Source organism: Vulpes lagopus, chromosome 2 (assembly GCF_018345385.1).
Source record: "Vulpes lagopus strain Blue_001 chromosome 2, ASM1834538v1, whole genome shotgun sequence".
In the NCBI taxonomy this organism is placed as follows: domain Eukaryota; kingdom Metazoa; phylum Chordata; class Mammalia; order Carnivora; family Canidae; genus Vulpes; species Vulpes lagopus.
In genome coordinates this window covers 27,137,700-27,153,881 of record NC_054825.1, presented here as the reverse complement: position 1 = coordinate 27,153,881, position 16,182 = coordinate 27,137,700, and the positions used below count along the sequence as shown (strand labels likewise).

General features: G+C 39.6%; 1 protein-coding gene across 1 annotated transcript in view; it reads left to right on the top strand.

Moving 5' to 3' along the window:
* Positions 1 to 12,801, top strand: part of BTRC (beta-transducin repeat containing E3 ubiquitin protein ligase) — a 187,163-nt gene extending 174,362 nt beyond the window's left edge. Inside the window, exons 12-15 of the mRNA XM_041743542.1 lie at positions 297 to 407; positions 1,866 to 1,944; positions 10,379 to 10,571; positions 12,468 to 12,801. Coding sequence (XP_041599476.1) covers positions 297 to 407; positions 1,866 to 1,944; positions 10,379 to 10,540 — 352 coding nt within the window. The 3' untranslated portion in view covers positions 10,541 to 10,571; positions 12,468 to 12,801. The remainder of the gene's footprint in view (positions 1 to 296; positions 408 to 1,865; positions 1,945 to 10,378; positions 10,572 to 12,467) is intronic.
* The last annotated feature ends 3,381 nt before the right edge of the window (positions 12,802 to 16,182 follow it).

Below are 16,182 nucleotides of genomic sequence, written 5' to 3'. Positions count from 1 at the left end.
AGGCAACTGGGTACATTGAATTCATCCTTTTTATGCCTTGGAGACCCTGGTTACAGACTTATATAAAGCATTGTGCTTTGAAAATATATATTTCATTTTAACTTAAATCATACATTTTTCTGTCTGAGTTATACAGCAGAAAGGAAATAAATTACATTGAAAGCAATACATTTTTGTATGAGTATTGATTGATTTTATTTTTGTGGAATTTTTTGAAGACATATGAAGTGTATTATAGCATGCCAAGCTTAGAAAAGAATACATGAAAATTCACTTGACTCAATTTTCTCTTCCAGATTATGGGACATAGAATGTGGTGCATGTTTACGAGTGTTAGAAGGCCACGAGGAACTGGTGCGTTGTATTCGATTTGATAACAAGAGGATAGTCAGTGGGGCCTATGATGGGTGAGTTTGCTAACAGGGTTTAAAAAACAAAATGTACATCTTGATTCCTCCTACCGGAGGATGTTAAATACAGTATTTCCCTGACTCTAAAAGATTATAGATTTTACAGAAAGGATCTGATACAATATTTCTTGTGTCTCATCTATGTATTCCCCTCTCCTTTGTTTACTTTTCTAAGATATTTTTCCCAGTCATTTAATTGCACTTGTTTCCTGGTGATTTTCATTAACAGTTTAGTTATTTAGTTATGCATTCATCTGTTTTGATTCACCTATAAAGCAAAGAACTAGGAAAACCCAGTATACCAGGATATGTGTGTAAAATAATGACTTATTAATAGAACTGAAATATTGGAGGCAGTATCTTTGGGGCATAATGTGGTAGGCTCTTGAATTTGATGTCTTTGAGTAATTCCTAAAAGCGCAGCTCTCTTGTCTTCACTTCTCTTAACATTTTAGTGACAAGTTCAGTAATCTTTATTTTCTTCGGTCTAATTTCCGGTGGTTTTAAAATCCATTCATGTTGTGAATGGATCCCATGTCCAGCAATGCTAAGCACATAGTAAACTCACATAAAAGTGTATTTACTTATGAAGGCCTCTTTATTATTTCTTCTTGTCAGGATGCCTGACATGAGGGAGTGGAAGGCTATAGTTCACATCTTGGCAGCTTTTTAAATATTAGAAACTACCTTACTACATTACCTTAGTTTAGGAGCTGGCAGTGATTAAGACAACTCATACAGTAGGAACAGACCATTTTCTCTGCTTTGAGTCAGCCATCACTGTTCTACCCGTGGGAGATTGTTCAGGGTGTGAGAACATACTCCAGTTACATGGTATTTTCTGATTGCCCTGGTTTTTATCTGTACCCACCTTTCTTGGTTTTTGTCTGTTATTTACCTTGAGGAGACATGACCATATGTTTGGTTCTTGGAAGAGCTAAACTTTTCTTATTTTAATCAAAATATGGGAATTTGTATAAACTCCAGAGTATTTCAGTGGGCTCTAGTCCTCTGGTACAGGTTACCTGGGCCATTCTTAGAATTGACCAGAAAGAAGATACTTCACAATTGTAGGTTTCTAGGTCTAAGTGATCTCTTCTATCAGTCTTTAAGAGTCTAATATATAAGATCTCTTCCTGGCCCCAAAGTATGGTATAACTTTACCATTCACTTAAGCTTGGTTAGAGCTAACCTATTTCTCATTTTTAGGTTAAACCTGTACATTTTTCCCGTTAAGACCAATAACCTCTACCCAAGAATGAATGCAAAAACCAAGTCTCCAAAACAAAAAAAGTTTTTATATATTCTTGTGAGCTGCATTTATCATATAAATTACATTCATCAAAAAATATTACATTCATCATACCTATTTATTGCCATGACTTTTTGCTATTTTTCCCATGGTCCCTTAATTTTGCTTTTAATTAAGATTTTTGTCCCCTTTTGGATCTTTAGAAAAATTAAAGTGTGGGATCTTGTAGCTGCTTTGGACCCCCGTGCTCCTGCAGGGACTCTCTGTCTACGGACCCTTGTGGTAAGAACCTTGCTGTTTAGAGGGGGTTGGGGAACAGGAAGGGAAAGAAATGAAACATTGATGTGGTATGGAATACAGATCTGGATTTGATAGAAGCTCACGAAACCTACTACTAAGTGGAAAGGCAACTAATACATGACAATAAAATATGTTTTTTTAGCGCCTTTCATCCAAAAGTGCTTTAGAGACTATGTATAGAGAGGAATGTGGCAGCTGTTTAACAGCTGCACAGCAACTCTACACCACAGTTTAGTACAGGAAGTGAATAAGGATTCTGTATCCACCAGAAACAGTAGGGGGTACTTAGGGAGAGAGAACATAATTACTCAAATTGGAACCTGTCCAGAAGCTGAGGACCTACACACCTGTGCCTGCAAAAAGTGTCATGGGAGTCTGTGTGAACCCCCAGTCAGCCCCCTGGCTCTGCAGCCTATTCAAGGCATGCTGCCTCCAGCAACATGAATCCCATCTCTTTTATTCCTTGCCATAAACATCTTGACATTTGAGGAAAGAAGTGACTCAAAAGGAGGAAAGTCACCTTTGAAAGCGCTAAATTCTTTATCATGGTGTTCACCAAAGGCCCAGATGAGAAAATGGCCTAAGGTTAAAAGCTGCTGCCATTGGAGAAAGAAAATTAGGTGGGGCACCAGGGAGCACAACTCAGAGTAAAGATGAGAGCTAGCATTTGAAGCCCGGTGTTCTGAATCCTAACTCTCAACATTTGGCAGCCTCTGCTCTGGAGGAGAGAGAGATGTTTCTTTGTCTTCCTGGTTGGATTTAAAGCTCATTGTTGCAGCATCAGACCTACTTTACCTGCATGTTTCAGACATGTTTTTTAAAATGTATACTTTCATTCATTTAAAATTAATCTAAGTCTAAATGAGGTGTAATTTACATACAGCCAAATTTACCCTTTTTCAGTGTGTTTTTCTGAATTTTGCAGTGTGTAAACACCTTGATCGAGATCTAGAACATTTCTAACACCCCAAAAATTATACCCCTTCATAGCAACTCCCCTCTCCCACACCCTTAGCCACTATTCTGATTTTTGCCATTTTATGAATGTCCTATAAAGTAAGTCATACAGTATGTAGCTTTTTGCATTTGGCTTTATTCACTTCATTTGAGAGTCATTGATGTTGTTGCATGTGTTCGTGCTTAGTTCTTTTGTATTGCTGAGTAGTATTCCACTGTGTGAATGAACCAGTTTGTTTATGCACTTACCAGTTGAAGGACATTTGGAATACTTCCAGTTTAGGGTGATGCTGAAAACATTCCCATACAGGTTTTTTTGTATACATACTGTTTTCATTCCTCTTAGGTAAATACCTAGGAGTGCAGTTTCTGGATCCCATCATAAAAGTGTGTGTGTGTTCAAATTTTTTTTTTTAATTTTTATTTTTTTGTGTGTGTTCAAATTTAAAAGAAACTACCAAGCTGTTTCCCAAAGTGGCATTTTGGGAGTTCACAAATGCAAATCATTTTGTATTTCCACCGATGTAATGTTTGAGAGTCCCATTTTCCATTTTTCTACATCCTTGACAGCACTTGGTATTGTCAGTTTTTTAAGAATTATAGCCATTTGACTGAGTGTGTAGTGGTTGTAGTTTTAATTTGCATTTCTTGGAAATTTTATGGTGTAGAACATCTTTCTATTTGCTTATCTTTTATGAAGTGTCTGTTCAAATCTTGTCCTCATTTATTTATTGAGTTGTCTTAAGTTTTTAAAAACTGACTTATTAAAAAAATAAAAATAAAAATAAAAACTGACTTATTGGTATGTAATCAAGATATTTAAAATGTACAACTCAATAAATTTTGATGTGTATACACACCAGTGAAACCATCTACTTCAACCAAGATATGAACATATCTTCATATGTTCATATGCCTCCTCTGTAATCTCTCCTTCCCATCCCACACCACTTCCTGTTACTCCAATCCCCAGGCAAACACTGATCTATTTTTTGTGAATATTGATTAGGTTGCATTTTCTAGGTTTGCTTGTTTGTTTGTTTTTAAGATTTTATTTATTCATTCATGAAAGACAGAGAGAGAGAGGCAGAGACTTGGGAGCAGAGGGAGAAGCAGGCTCCATGCAGGGAGCCCAGTGTGGAATTCCCATCCCGGGATTCCAGGATCATGCCCTGAGCCGAAGACAGACACTTAACTCCTGAGCCAGCCAGGAGTCCCAGCATTTTCTAGGTTTTATTTTTTTATTTTTTATTTTTTATAGTTATTTTTTTTTTTAAATTTTTATTTATTTATGATAGTCACAGAGAGAGAGAGAGAGGCAGAGACACAGGCGGAGGGAGAAGCAGGCTCCATGCACCGGGAGCCTGATGTGGGATTCGATCCCGGGTCTCCAGGATCGCGCCCTGGGCCAAAGGCAGGCGCCAAACCGCTGCGCCACCCAGGGATCCCATATAAATGAAATCATACAGTACAGTATTTACTCTTTTTTGTCTATCTCTTTTTGCTAAGCATAGTTATTTTGAGGTTCACCCTTGTTGTTGATTTATATCAATAGTTCCCTTCTTTTTAAAATTGGCTGAGTTAAAAAAAAAAAAAATTGGCTGAGTAGGTACTCCACTATATGGTTTTACCATAATTTATTTATCCTTTTGCTGGTTGATGAAAATTTAGGTTGTGTCCATTTTGGGGCAGTTATAAATAAAATTTCTGTAAACATTTATGTACAATGAAATGCTTCAGTTTCTCTGGGGTAATTCATAGGAGCAGAATAGTTAAGTCGTATGTTAAGTGTATGTTTCATATTTTTAGAAATTGCCAGACTCTTTTTTTAAAAAAATATTTCATTTATTTACTTATGAGAGACACAGAAAGAGAGGCAGAGACATAGGCAGAGGGAGAAGCAGGCTTCTCGCAAGGAGCCTGATGTGGGACTGGATCTTGGACTCCGGAATCATGCCCTGAGCTGAAGGCAGACACTCAACCACTCGCTGAACCACCCAGGTGTCCCCCAAACTGTTTTCCAAAGCAGTTGTATCATGTGACAGTGCATTAGAGTTACTCCACATCCTCACTAATACTTAGTACAGTCTTTTTTTTGAGTCATTCTAATAAACACAGGTTAACCCACCTGCGCTGGTGTGCACACCCACCACCTGGTGTGCGTGCCCGCCACCTGTTTACATGCTGCCTGGTGTGCGCGCCCGTCATGGTATTTCATTGTGATTTTAATTTGCATATACCTAATGTTAATAATGTTATTTCTTATGCATTTATTTGCTGTCTGTATATCTACTTTGGTAAAGTATCTGAATCTTTTGCCAATTTTTTTAATTAACTGGGTTTCTCATTGAGTTCTGAGATTTCTTTTAACATATTCAGGATACAGGTCCTTTATGAGATAGGTGATTCACAAATCTATTCTCCCAGTCTATGTTTTGTTTTTCATTCTCTTAAAAGTACCTTTTGGAAGTTTTTAATTTTTGTTAAGTCCAATGTATCAACTTTTTCTATTATGGATTGTGTAATTTGCAATTATATCTAAAAAAATCTTTCCCTAATCCCAAATCGCAAAGATCTTCCCATTTGTTTTCTTCTAGAATTTTTATAGTTTTAGGCTTTACATTTTGTTTTAAGATTTTATTTATTCGAGAGAGAGAGAGAGAGAGAGAGATGCAGAGACATAGGCAGAGGGAGAAGCAGGCGTAGGCTCTCCGCAGGAGCCCAACATGGGACCCAATCCCGGACCCTGGGATCATGCCCTGAGTCAAAGGCAAACGCTCAACCACTGAGCCATCCAGGCATCCCATAGGCTTTACATTTTGAGTTCATTTTTGTAGATCATACAGGTATGGATCAAAGTTCATATGGATATCTAGTTGTTCCAGCACTATTTATTCAAAAGACTCTCCTTTACGTGAGTCTACTTATGGACCTATTCAGTTCCATTGATCTTTTTGTCTTTCATGGTGCCAGTATCATACTCTCTTGGTTACTGCAGCTTTTTATTAACTTTTGAAGGATTAGTCTTTCAACTTCATTCCTTTTCAAAGTTTGAAAAGGTCCTTTGAATTTTCATGTGAATTTTAGAATCTGTTTGCCAGTTGCAACAACAACAAAAATGAGATTTTCACTGGGATTGTGATGAATCTTGATCAGTTTGGAGAGAATTAAGTTCTTAACACTTTTTTCTGGTCCATGAAACAGTTATCTCTCTCCATTTGTTCAGGTCTTTAAATTTTTCAACAGTGTTTTATAGCCTTCACTGTAAAGGTCTGACACATCTTTTGTCATATTTATCCCCAAGTATTTCTTATTTTTAATGCTATTGTAAATGATACTTTAATTTTTTGGTATTTAAAATTTTTAATTTCTGAGTTGTACATTACAAGCATATAGAAATACACTTTTTTGCAATATGTATACCTTTGACTTCTTTCGTCCTCTTGTACTGACCAAGACCTTCAATACAATGTTCAAAAGAATTGGTAAGAGTGGATGTCCTTATCTTGGCGAAACGACAGTTGGTCTTTCACCATTTTGTTTACACATATATACGTAGATCTGTGTTGGCTGTAGGTTTTTTGTAGATAACCCATTATCAGGGGATTAGCGAGTTTCTTTGACTTCCTAGATTGCTAGGAGTTTTTACTAGGAATGGATTTTGTTTTATTAGGAATAGATTTTGCGGGATCCCTGGGTGGCGCAGCGGTTTGGCGCCTGCCTTTGGCCCAGGGCGCGATCCTGGAGACCCGGGATCAAATCCCACATCAGGCTCCCGGTGCATGGAGCCTGCTTCTTCCTCCGCCTGTGTCTCTGCCTCTCTCTCTCTCTCTGCGACTATCATAAATAAATAAAAATAAATAAAAATAAATAAATAAAATTAAATTTAAAAAAATAAAATAAAAGGGACTGTACCTTTAAAAAAAAAAAAAAGGAATAGATTTTGCTAACCCCTTTTATGTGTATCCAAATGTTAAACCCAGTTTTGCATCGCTATAGATCCCATAAACAAAAAAAGGTTAGTAATCAAGGAATACTATGAACAACTCTATGCCCCCAAATTTAATCTAGATGAAATGGATCAATTCCTTGAAAGATACAATCTTCTACAACTGACATAAGAAGAAATAGACAATCTGAATGGGCCTATACCTATTAAAGAAATTGAATCAATAATTAATAATTTTACAAAACAAAGCATCAGGCCCAAATGAGTTCACTAGTGAATTCTACCAAATGTTTAAGGAAATTAAGAAATTATACCAGTTCTTCACAGTCTTTTACAGAAGATAAAAGTGAATACTTCCTTACTCATCCTATGAGGCTAGCATTACCCTCATACCAAAAGCAAAAAAAAGAAAGAAAAGTACAGATCAGTATGTCTCATCTGTGAGCTCATTTACTTCTTGTAAAGAATGTAAAATGGTGCATCCTGTACAGAAAGCAGTATGGGGGGACGCCTGGGTGGTTCAGCGGTTGAGTGCCTGTCTTTGACTCACGATATGATCCTGCGGTCCTCGGATTGAGTCCCACATCCCTGCTTCTCCCTCTGCCTATGTCTCTGCCTCTGTATCTCTCATGAATAAATAAAATATTTTTTTAAAAAGAAAGCAGTATGGGTTTCTGAAACTATTAAAGATAGAATTACCATATGATCCAGCACCCTCACTTCTGAGTGAAAGAATTGAAAGCAGGATCTCAAGGTGGTATGCACACTCATCTTCATATCAATATTATTCACAGTAGCCAAGAGGTGGAAGCAACCCAAGTGTTCATCAGCAGATGAATGCATGAACAAAATGTGGTATATTTGTACAATAGAATATGATTCAGCCTTGAAAAGAAAGGAAGTACTGTCACATGCTACAACATGAATAAAACTTGAGGACATTAAGTGTGAAACAAGCCAGTCACAAAAGACAAATACTGTATTCTTCCACTTACATGAAGTATCTACAGTAGTCAAACCCAGAAAGTAGAATGATGGTTCCCAGAGGTTGAGGGGGAGAGAAATAGAGAATTGTTGTTTAATGGATATAGAATTTCAGTTTTGCAAGATGAACAAGTTCTGGAGATTGATTGTACAACAGTATAAATGTACCTAGCAACACTGAACTGTACACTTAACAATGGGTAAGATAGTAAATTTTATGTGGTTTTTACCATAATTCAAAATAAAGTATTAAAAAAGATAAGGTAATAGGCAAACACAATTGTATGACTAAGGTGAGTTTATTAGGCAGGATTTTTTTGGTAATATTTTAAACACTTTCCTTAAAATCTAAGTGTAGTCTTGTCACTTTCCCTATATTTAGTTATTTCACAATAAAGAAATTTCTAAACTCATTTAAAAGACAGCAGTATGCTGATAAAATGAAGTAACTCTTTAAAAAAAATTCTTGGAGTGCCTGGGTGGCTTAGTTGGTTAAGCATTTGTGTTCAGCTCAGTTCATGATCTCAGGGTCCTGGGATCCAGCCCCACATGGGCTGGCTGCTCAGTGGAGAGCCTGCTTCTTCCTCTCCTCCCTGCCTGTGCATGTTCTCTCTCCCTCTCTCAAATAAAATCTTTTAAAAATAAAATAAATCCTCATCAAAATATTAGCAAACTAAATCCAACAACACAAAAATACACATATACACCATGACCAAGTGGTATTTATTCCAGGTATACAGAACTGGTTTAATATTCAAAAAAAAAATCAACTATTTAATTCACATCAGAAAGCTAAAGAAGGGATCCCTGGGTGGCGCAGCGGTTTGGCGCCTGCCTTTGGCCCAGGGCGCGATCCTGGAGACCCGGGATCGAATCCCACGTCAGGCTCCCGGTGCATGGAGCCTGCTTCTCCCTCTGCCTGTGTCTCTGCCTCTCTCTCTCTCTCTCTGTGACTATCATAAATAAATAAAAATTAAAAAAATAAAAAATAAAAAAAAAAGAAAGCTAAAGAAGAAAAATCACATTGTTATATAAGTACATGCAGAAAAGGCATTTGGCAAAATCCATTATCCATTCATGATAAAAACTCTCAACAAGCAGGAATAGAGGGGAACTTCCTCAATTTCATAAAGAAAACTGCAAATTGAAACTCCAATAACATACCACCATGTCTAAAATTCTAATAGATTGACAGCATGAGTTTTTTGGTGAAGATGTGGAGCAACTTGAACTCTGATATATTGCTGGTGGGAGTATAAATTGGCACAGCTTTTATAAAACTGAAAAAGTTGGGATCCCTGGGTGGCGCAGCGGTTTGGCGCCTGCCTTTGGCCCAGGGCACGATCCTGGAGACCCGGGATCGAATCCCACGTCGGGCTCCCGGTGCATGGAGCCTGCTTCTCCCTCGGCCTGTGTCTCTTGCCTCTCTCTCTCTCTCTCTCTTTCTATGACTATCATGAATAAATAAATAAAATCTTAAAATAAAATAAAATAAAATAAAAATAAATAAAACTGAAAAAGTAAATAAAACTGTTTCTCTATACATGCTGAAGCTAAATATATACCTACTTCATAGCCCTGCAGTTCTAGGTGAAATGAGAGCATATATCCTTCAAAAAACATGGGCATAAATGTTCAGAGCAGCTTTATTAAATAGCCAAAACTACAGTCAGCCTTTATGTCTGCCACAGGAGAAAAGATAAAATGCAGTGTGTTCATATAAGGGCATGGCAACCAGTAATTTTTAAAAAGACCATCAAATGCAGTAACAAAAAGGCACCTTGCATTGTTAAGAAAAACCAGGCACCAGAGAATACATGCTATATGAGTGTATTTATATGAAATTCAGGAACAGAAATCAATGACTTCACGATGAAAGCATTGGGATGAAGGTAGTATTGAGAAGGAAGGAGCATGAGAGCACTTTCCAGAGTGCTGGAAATATTCTACATCTTGATCAAGGTGGTAGTTACTGCCAGTGTGTGCTAGAGCAGGCTTGTACCTGCTTATGAAAGACACTTGTCAGGCTTTCAGGAATTTTACCTCACACGGGTAGTTTGAAATTAGGCACTGTAGGAATTTTTACAGCATAAAAATAGGTGAATACTTTTACAAATTGGGGATAATTAGTTGATATACATTTACCAGCACACCTCGTATTACTGCTCATCAATTCTTGGCTTCTGATTGTAGAAGAATCCAACAGATAGGGAAAGACCAGGAAGGTACTGAGGAATGTTCTCATTCAGCCTAAACCAAGGAGAGTTAGCAGTGAGAAGTTAGCATACTCTTTGGCATGGCTCAGGTCCAGTGAATATAACTTTGTACAAAATCAGCTACCCAATATTTGACTTTTTCCATTCTGCCTTTACTCCAAATTGCCTTTTCTCTGTTCTTGAAACAGCTAAATATTAGAGAAAATTATCATCATACCATAGTCTTTCTATAGACTTCTTTTGATATGTTGCTGAATTTGGGTCCTTTTGATTTTGAGTAGTTCAAAAGTTTTTGTTTCTGCTGCTTTAGGAGCATTCTGGAAGAGTTTTCCGACTCCAGTTTGATGAATTCCAGATTGTCAGTAGTTCACATGATGACACAATCCTCATCTGGGACTTCCTAAACGATCCAGCTGCCCAAGCTGAACCCCCTCGCTCCCCTTCTCGAACATACACCTATATCTCCAGATAAATAATCATACAGTGACCTCATACTTGCCCAGGTACGAAAAAAAGAATTGTATACATAGCACTGTGAGTGGGAGATGGAATATTGGCTGTTGCTAGCCCTCCAGTTCCTATAAAGCAGGTGAAGCCAACATGAGACAGGGTTGGGGCTGCACACTGGACAGTGTCTTTCATCAAGGTAGCTAGTTCTAGATGATTTTTGATCTAGATCTAAATGATCTTTGTGTAGTAGAAAGAATAATTTCTGCCCCAGTTACCTAATAGGATTGTTAAAATGATATTTAAAGTAGCTTCAAAACTAAGAGTAATGACCCATAAGCCTGTGACTTTGTAGTTCCTAGATCAAACCAGTTTCTGTAATAGACACCCTTTAAACTAAGTAAACAATGTGTGAGTAGACAATTTTCTTGGTGACATCTCTTGGCTGACTTCTTCTAACTCTGCCTTGTCAGTGTCATTTGATTACAAAATGTGGCTTTTTTATCCCTCATCCCCACCCCCCACCCCTTCCAAAAAATAAAAGAAACTGTCTTTTGACCTTGAAAGTAGCTCTGGGGTTGATAAAACTCCGTGTATTCTCCCACTCAAGTCTCCAACCTCCCTCTGAGGCAGGAGAACAGTCTACATCTCATCTTTATCTATGTGATGGTATATTCAGATAACACCCAGTGTCAACCAGTTTAAATCCACTAATTAGGACATCACTGGGTTGGGAAAACTGCACTACTAGGGAATGTTGCTGTCATTATGATTGCTTATTTCCCACACTTACCTTAGTTCTATGGCAGAAGACAGATTTAGTTCACTTTTCTGCACATCTTTTGCAGTGGTTCTAAGTGTGGTGGTCCAGGCCCTGCTGGGCTCACTTTAGTGCTTACAGTTCTCACAGAGGACACACTGCTTCCTATCCCTCAGCCAGGTCACACAGGCAGGCTCAGGTGAAAATCCAGATGTGTGCCCCTGTGCAAGCAACTTCCAGAGCCTTAGATTCCTTATTGGTAAGATGGGTTACAGTCCCTACCTCACCAAGTTGTGGTAAGGACTGCTTTGAAATGTTCTATGTAAAATTCTTAGTGCTTAGCACAGTACCTAGCTCAGAACAAGCCCTCCGTAAAAAGTGGTCATTGTTAGTAATACTGTAATCGTCATGTACCTATCCCCTTTATGCCAAAATTTTCTCTTCATTAGATAGATTACTCTGGCATTTTGCCATTTTTAATATTCTTCCTGACTCTTTGATTATGTCTCCTTTCTCCTCTCACCCCTAAGAGTGTGTCTCGGGCTTTTCTTCCTTATCAAAGCTTCCTGCTTTGGCTGCTTTTTCTCTTCCCGAGGCTTCAGCTCTCATCTCAGTGTAGAGGACTCTCAAATTTATATCTCAAATCCCAACTTCTGTCTTAATCTCCAGGCCACATTACCAGCCACCATCTATACATCTGTTCTTGAAGGTACCGGGAGTGTGTCTAGTGCACATTTTTAACAATCAGACTTTCTCCACATCTGCTGTGCCAGGACCCTCCAGCCAAGTGGCCAGACAGCTTTACCCAGCTGCCCCACTTCTGCTGATGGCACAGCTGTGCTTCTGGCCATTCAGGGCCAGAACCTCAGAGCTGGCCTTGCCTACTCCATCATTACAGGGAGCAGGTGAGATCTTGATATACCCACCAGAGTCACTCTTAATCTCAAGATGTCAGAGTAACTACTCTGCATGAGTGCTGCAGCCTGAGCATGTCAGTGAGCCCCACCATGACCCCAGGCAGGCTGTGTAGTCTTTGACAGAAGCTCCTGCTTTGAACATGGGCAGAGAGCAGGTGTTGGAAGGACCTCTGAGCCTTTCTCCCAATTGACAGCTAAGTTACCATTCTTCTCCTCTTAGAGCAAGTGAGGAATGTAGGGAAAGGGACTAATGACTGTGCTCTGTTTTCACACAGGACTCATTAAAGTTGCGGTATTTAACATATCTGCCAATACCAGGATGAGCAACAACAGTAACAATCAAACTACTACCCACTTCCCCGGACTAGCCGAGGAATGGGGCTTTGAGACTCCTGTTGGGACACAGTTGGTCTGCAGTCGACCCAGGATGGTCTACTCAGCACAGCTGACTGCTTCCGTGCTGCTATCAGAAGATGTCTTTTATCTTTTGTGAATGATTGGAACTTTTAAACCTCACCTCACCTCCTCTCCTTTCCTCTCTGCACCTGTTTTTCCTTATTTGGTTCCAGACAAAGATGACTTATAAATATATTTAGTGTTTTGCCAGAATCTCTCTTGCTTTGCTGTTAAGCAGAAGAACTAGTTTCCCTATATAGCCTTCTGGGAGACCAACTTCTGTGGTACAGGGGGTACAACTTCAAGCCAGACAGCACCTAGGAATGCCCAGCACCCGGCAGTATCAGCCCAGCCCCACTGTGCTTAGGAGGAGCTGTCCGTCTATATGGCCTTTGAGGAGAGAGAGAAAGAAAACAAAAATACACACTGGAAGATCTGGGCCTCTTTCCTTAAATCTCTTTCTGTTTCTGTCCCTCTTCCCTTATCCCCCACTCTCCTTCAACCTGTTTCTCTGCTGCACCTGAGAAGAAAGAGTATGAAGAGAGGTTCTCAGTTAACATGAGGCAAATCAGTGAGAAAATGCCACACTTGGAAGAGATAAATGCTGTTCAGTCGAAATTTCAAAGGCAGGCTTTTGCTGCAGGTGACCTTGTGTGGCAGCAGTGGGTTCTTAGAAGGTACTCCCATCATATTTACAACTCTTCTCTCTCTCTTCTAACACCACCCCCCTCCAAAAATGGTGGGGGCAAGGGCAGAAATTGCCTGGGCTCCATCAATGGCCGCATCTTTTCTGGACTCAGCAGTCTCCTCGATTCCATGTAGAGTTTAGAAAAGAGTTGCTGATTGCATTTCCTCTCATTAACAATTAGATGTGTAATAAAAAGCATTGTACTTCATCTTAAATCACTGGTAAGGTTCAGCTGAAAGGTTTGAAATGGCCAGAGCCAGCTTCTGGGTGCATTCTGCATAATGGTTCACACCTCTGATTTGCTCATCGGGGTCTGTGAGCACCCAGCACCTGTGTCTTTGCCAAGACCACGATCAGAGTAGCTAAAGAGGTAGTCAGGGGTAAAAGTGGATTTCTTTCTCATTTAGAATAATAAATATATCATCTCTCAGAAAGCAAGCTAATCATCTCAACCTTATACTGCAGAACCTTCCTCCTGCTTTTCCCAAACATGGTATTTTACAAAAGGGCAAATCTGCCAGAAAGAGGATCAGGGTGAAGTTTGGCACACAGGGTTTGCTAAATGGGGCAGAAACTGCCTTCTCCTTCCTTTTGTTCCTTCCCCGGCCTTATTTAACTCTCCACTTTCCCCAGTCAATAAAATTTCTCTGGAAGTTGGTAAACAACTTAAACAAATGGACCTCAGCAAGGGCCAGGCCACCCTGACCGCTTAAAAGGCAGCTGTATGAGTGTCGGGCAGGGCACATATGCCACCCCAACTTGGGAACACAGTTCTTACTACCAGCATGTGCCCAGCTTGTTTCCCAGGGCAGCACGGAGCTGCATCAGCCCTCTCGTGTAGCATGGGCACACCCATCACCGGCCCAAGGCCACACTGCAGTCTCTACTTTCTCTTGGAAGCTGAGCAGTCAATCAGGTCTGTTTCTGTTCCCAAACAAAGCAGTTGAGTAAAAGAAAGCCTCTTTTTAACCAGCTGCTGTAAAAGCATCAGAATGGGAGCCAGTTGCAGATGACCTCTAACCCAGACTACCTTTAGTTCAGCAAGGGGGAGAGGAAGAGAAAGCCATCTTCCCCCTTCCCTTCTGATTTAACTGAATGTTGTTGTTATGTATTGAGAGGCAAGTTATGCACATGCATTTTTCCTTTCCAGCTTCATGAGTGCTTTTAAGCTTTTCATTCCAGGTTATATTCAGGAAATATTTCCCAGGATAATATGGCATTGCCTGGGAAGTATCTTCTCTTCCCAACTACCCAAATGCTACAGAGAAATGTTTCTATGTAGCCATCATCAGAGTTCCTTGTCTATTGTGTTGGCTACTTTTGGCTTTTTGATTGGTTACAGATTTTGCTACAGGTGAGGCAGAGGGCCATCAGCCGGGAGTAAAACTCATCAGCCCTGAGTAAGATCAGGCATTAAAGAGGCATGGATTTCAAGCTGTTTGAAAATATTGTCCAATAGCCATAACTTTACTAGCCCTTCTCTTATATGCTGCTATTTAAAAGTGGGAGCTGTTGAATATTCATTGGTGCCCGGGGTTTTGCTCTCCCATTTAGGTTCAGTTGAAGGTAGATAATTTCTAAGATTGTTTTGAAGCTTGTCCAGTACGATCACAAATGAGATCGAGGGTGGAGCCGTTAGCTCCATCAAGCATGTTCTCCCCAAGTTGTCCTTTGCTGCTGATGGAAATGGGAATGAAGTTAAGTGGTCTGAAAAACTGAGTCAGTCACATTTCTCAGCTCTGGGGGTCATTTACCAGTTCATTGTAGAAGAAATAATCAGGTAAGTAGAAGTTCATTTCCAGAGAAGGTAAACCCCACTTACCATCTCTGCATGATTTCGGTGGGAATTGATTATCACTAATCCCCAACTGGGCTAGAATAAATGTAAAGTTTGACCTTTTTAAAAAGAAAAGAGAAACAAAGAAAGTCTCAATACAACTGAAAGGAATGGTAGAAAAGGAGCTGAAGGAGTCTCTTGGCTCTGAAATGGCATGTCTCCATTGTAGATTAGTCACTTCTCACTAAAATTCCAGTGTGGGCCTGAAAACGGTGTTTCTTAAAGATGGGAGGAAACCCCTTCAAAGGTGGGCACACAAGGAGCATGTGCATGCATCTGCACCCAGGAGCTCTCCAGTCACACTGGGGCTGTTTGGACAAAACCAGCATGCCTTGCTGCACGTATATGTATTTTCACTGCTGAGAACACCCTTTTCCTTTCTTATGTGCAGTTGGAAAGTGGACATGAATTGTGAATGGAGGCCTTTTACACTTGTCCCTTGGCAAAATTTTTTCTGGAGACTCTTCACCAGAAATTTCAGAGACAGGACTCTCTGGAACTCTATTGTCAAGTAATAAAGTCTGGCCCTCATAACTTGTTTCTGAACTGGAAAAAAACCCTTAGGCCCCTAAATCATTCTGTTTTCTGCTTAAGAAAAATATTTTTTATTTTTCTTTTGTAAAGTCATAAGCTGAAGAGAAGAAAATATGCACTCTTCTCCTCTGCCATCTCCTGGTACCCACTGGTCAGAACAGCTGTGGTTGGTCTACTCCTTGCTTAGCACTTGACTGTATGTGGAAACCAAGGACTTGGGATGGAGGGTGGTTCTATATATTGAAAATAGAGTGGTTTTTTTCTTTCCTAGAAGTAGATTAGATACCTTGGTATTGTTGACCTTCTTGGCATCTTCCATTTTAGGTGTAACATCTTCCTGTCTGAAGTGCTAGCAGTCCAACCCAGAATAGTGCAGGCATGAGAGCCTAGGCTGCAAGCTTAATTTGGGAGGAATCCAAAGGTACTTCTTAGTGGAAAAAGGGATGCTTAGATACCCACCACCTGTGACCATCACACTTTTTGATGATCAGGTTTACCATATGACTTTAATCCACATTTCTGATCTCCTTCCCTA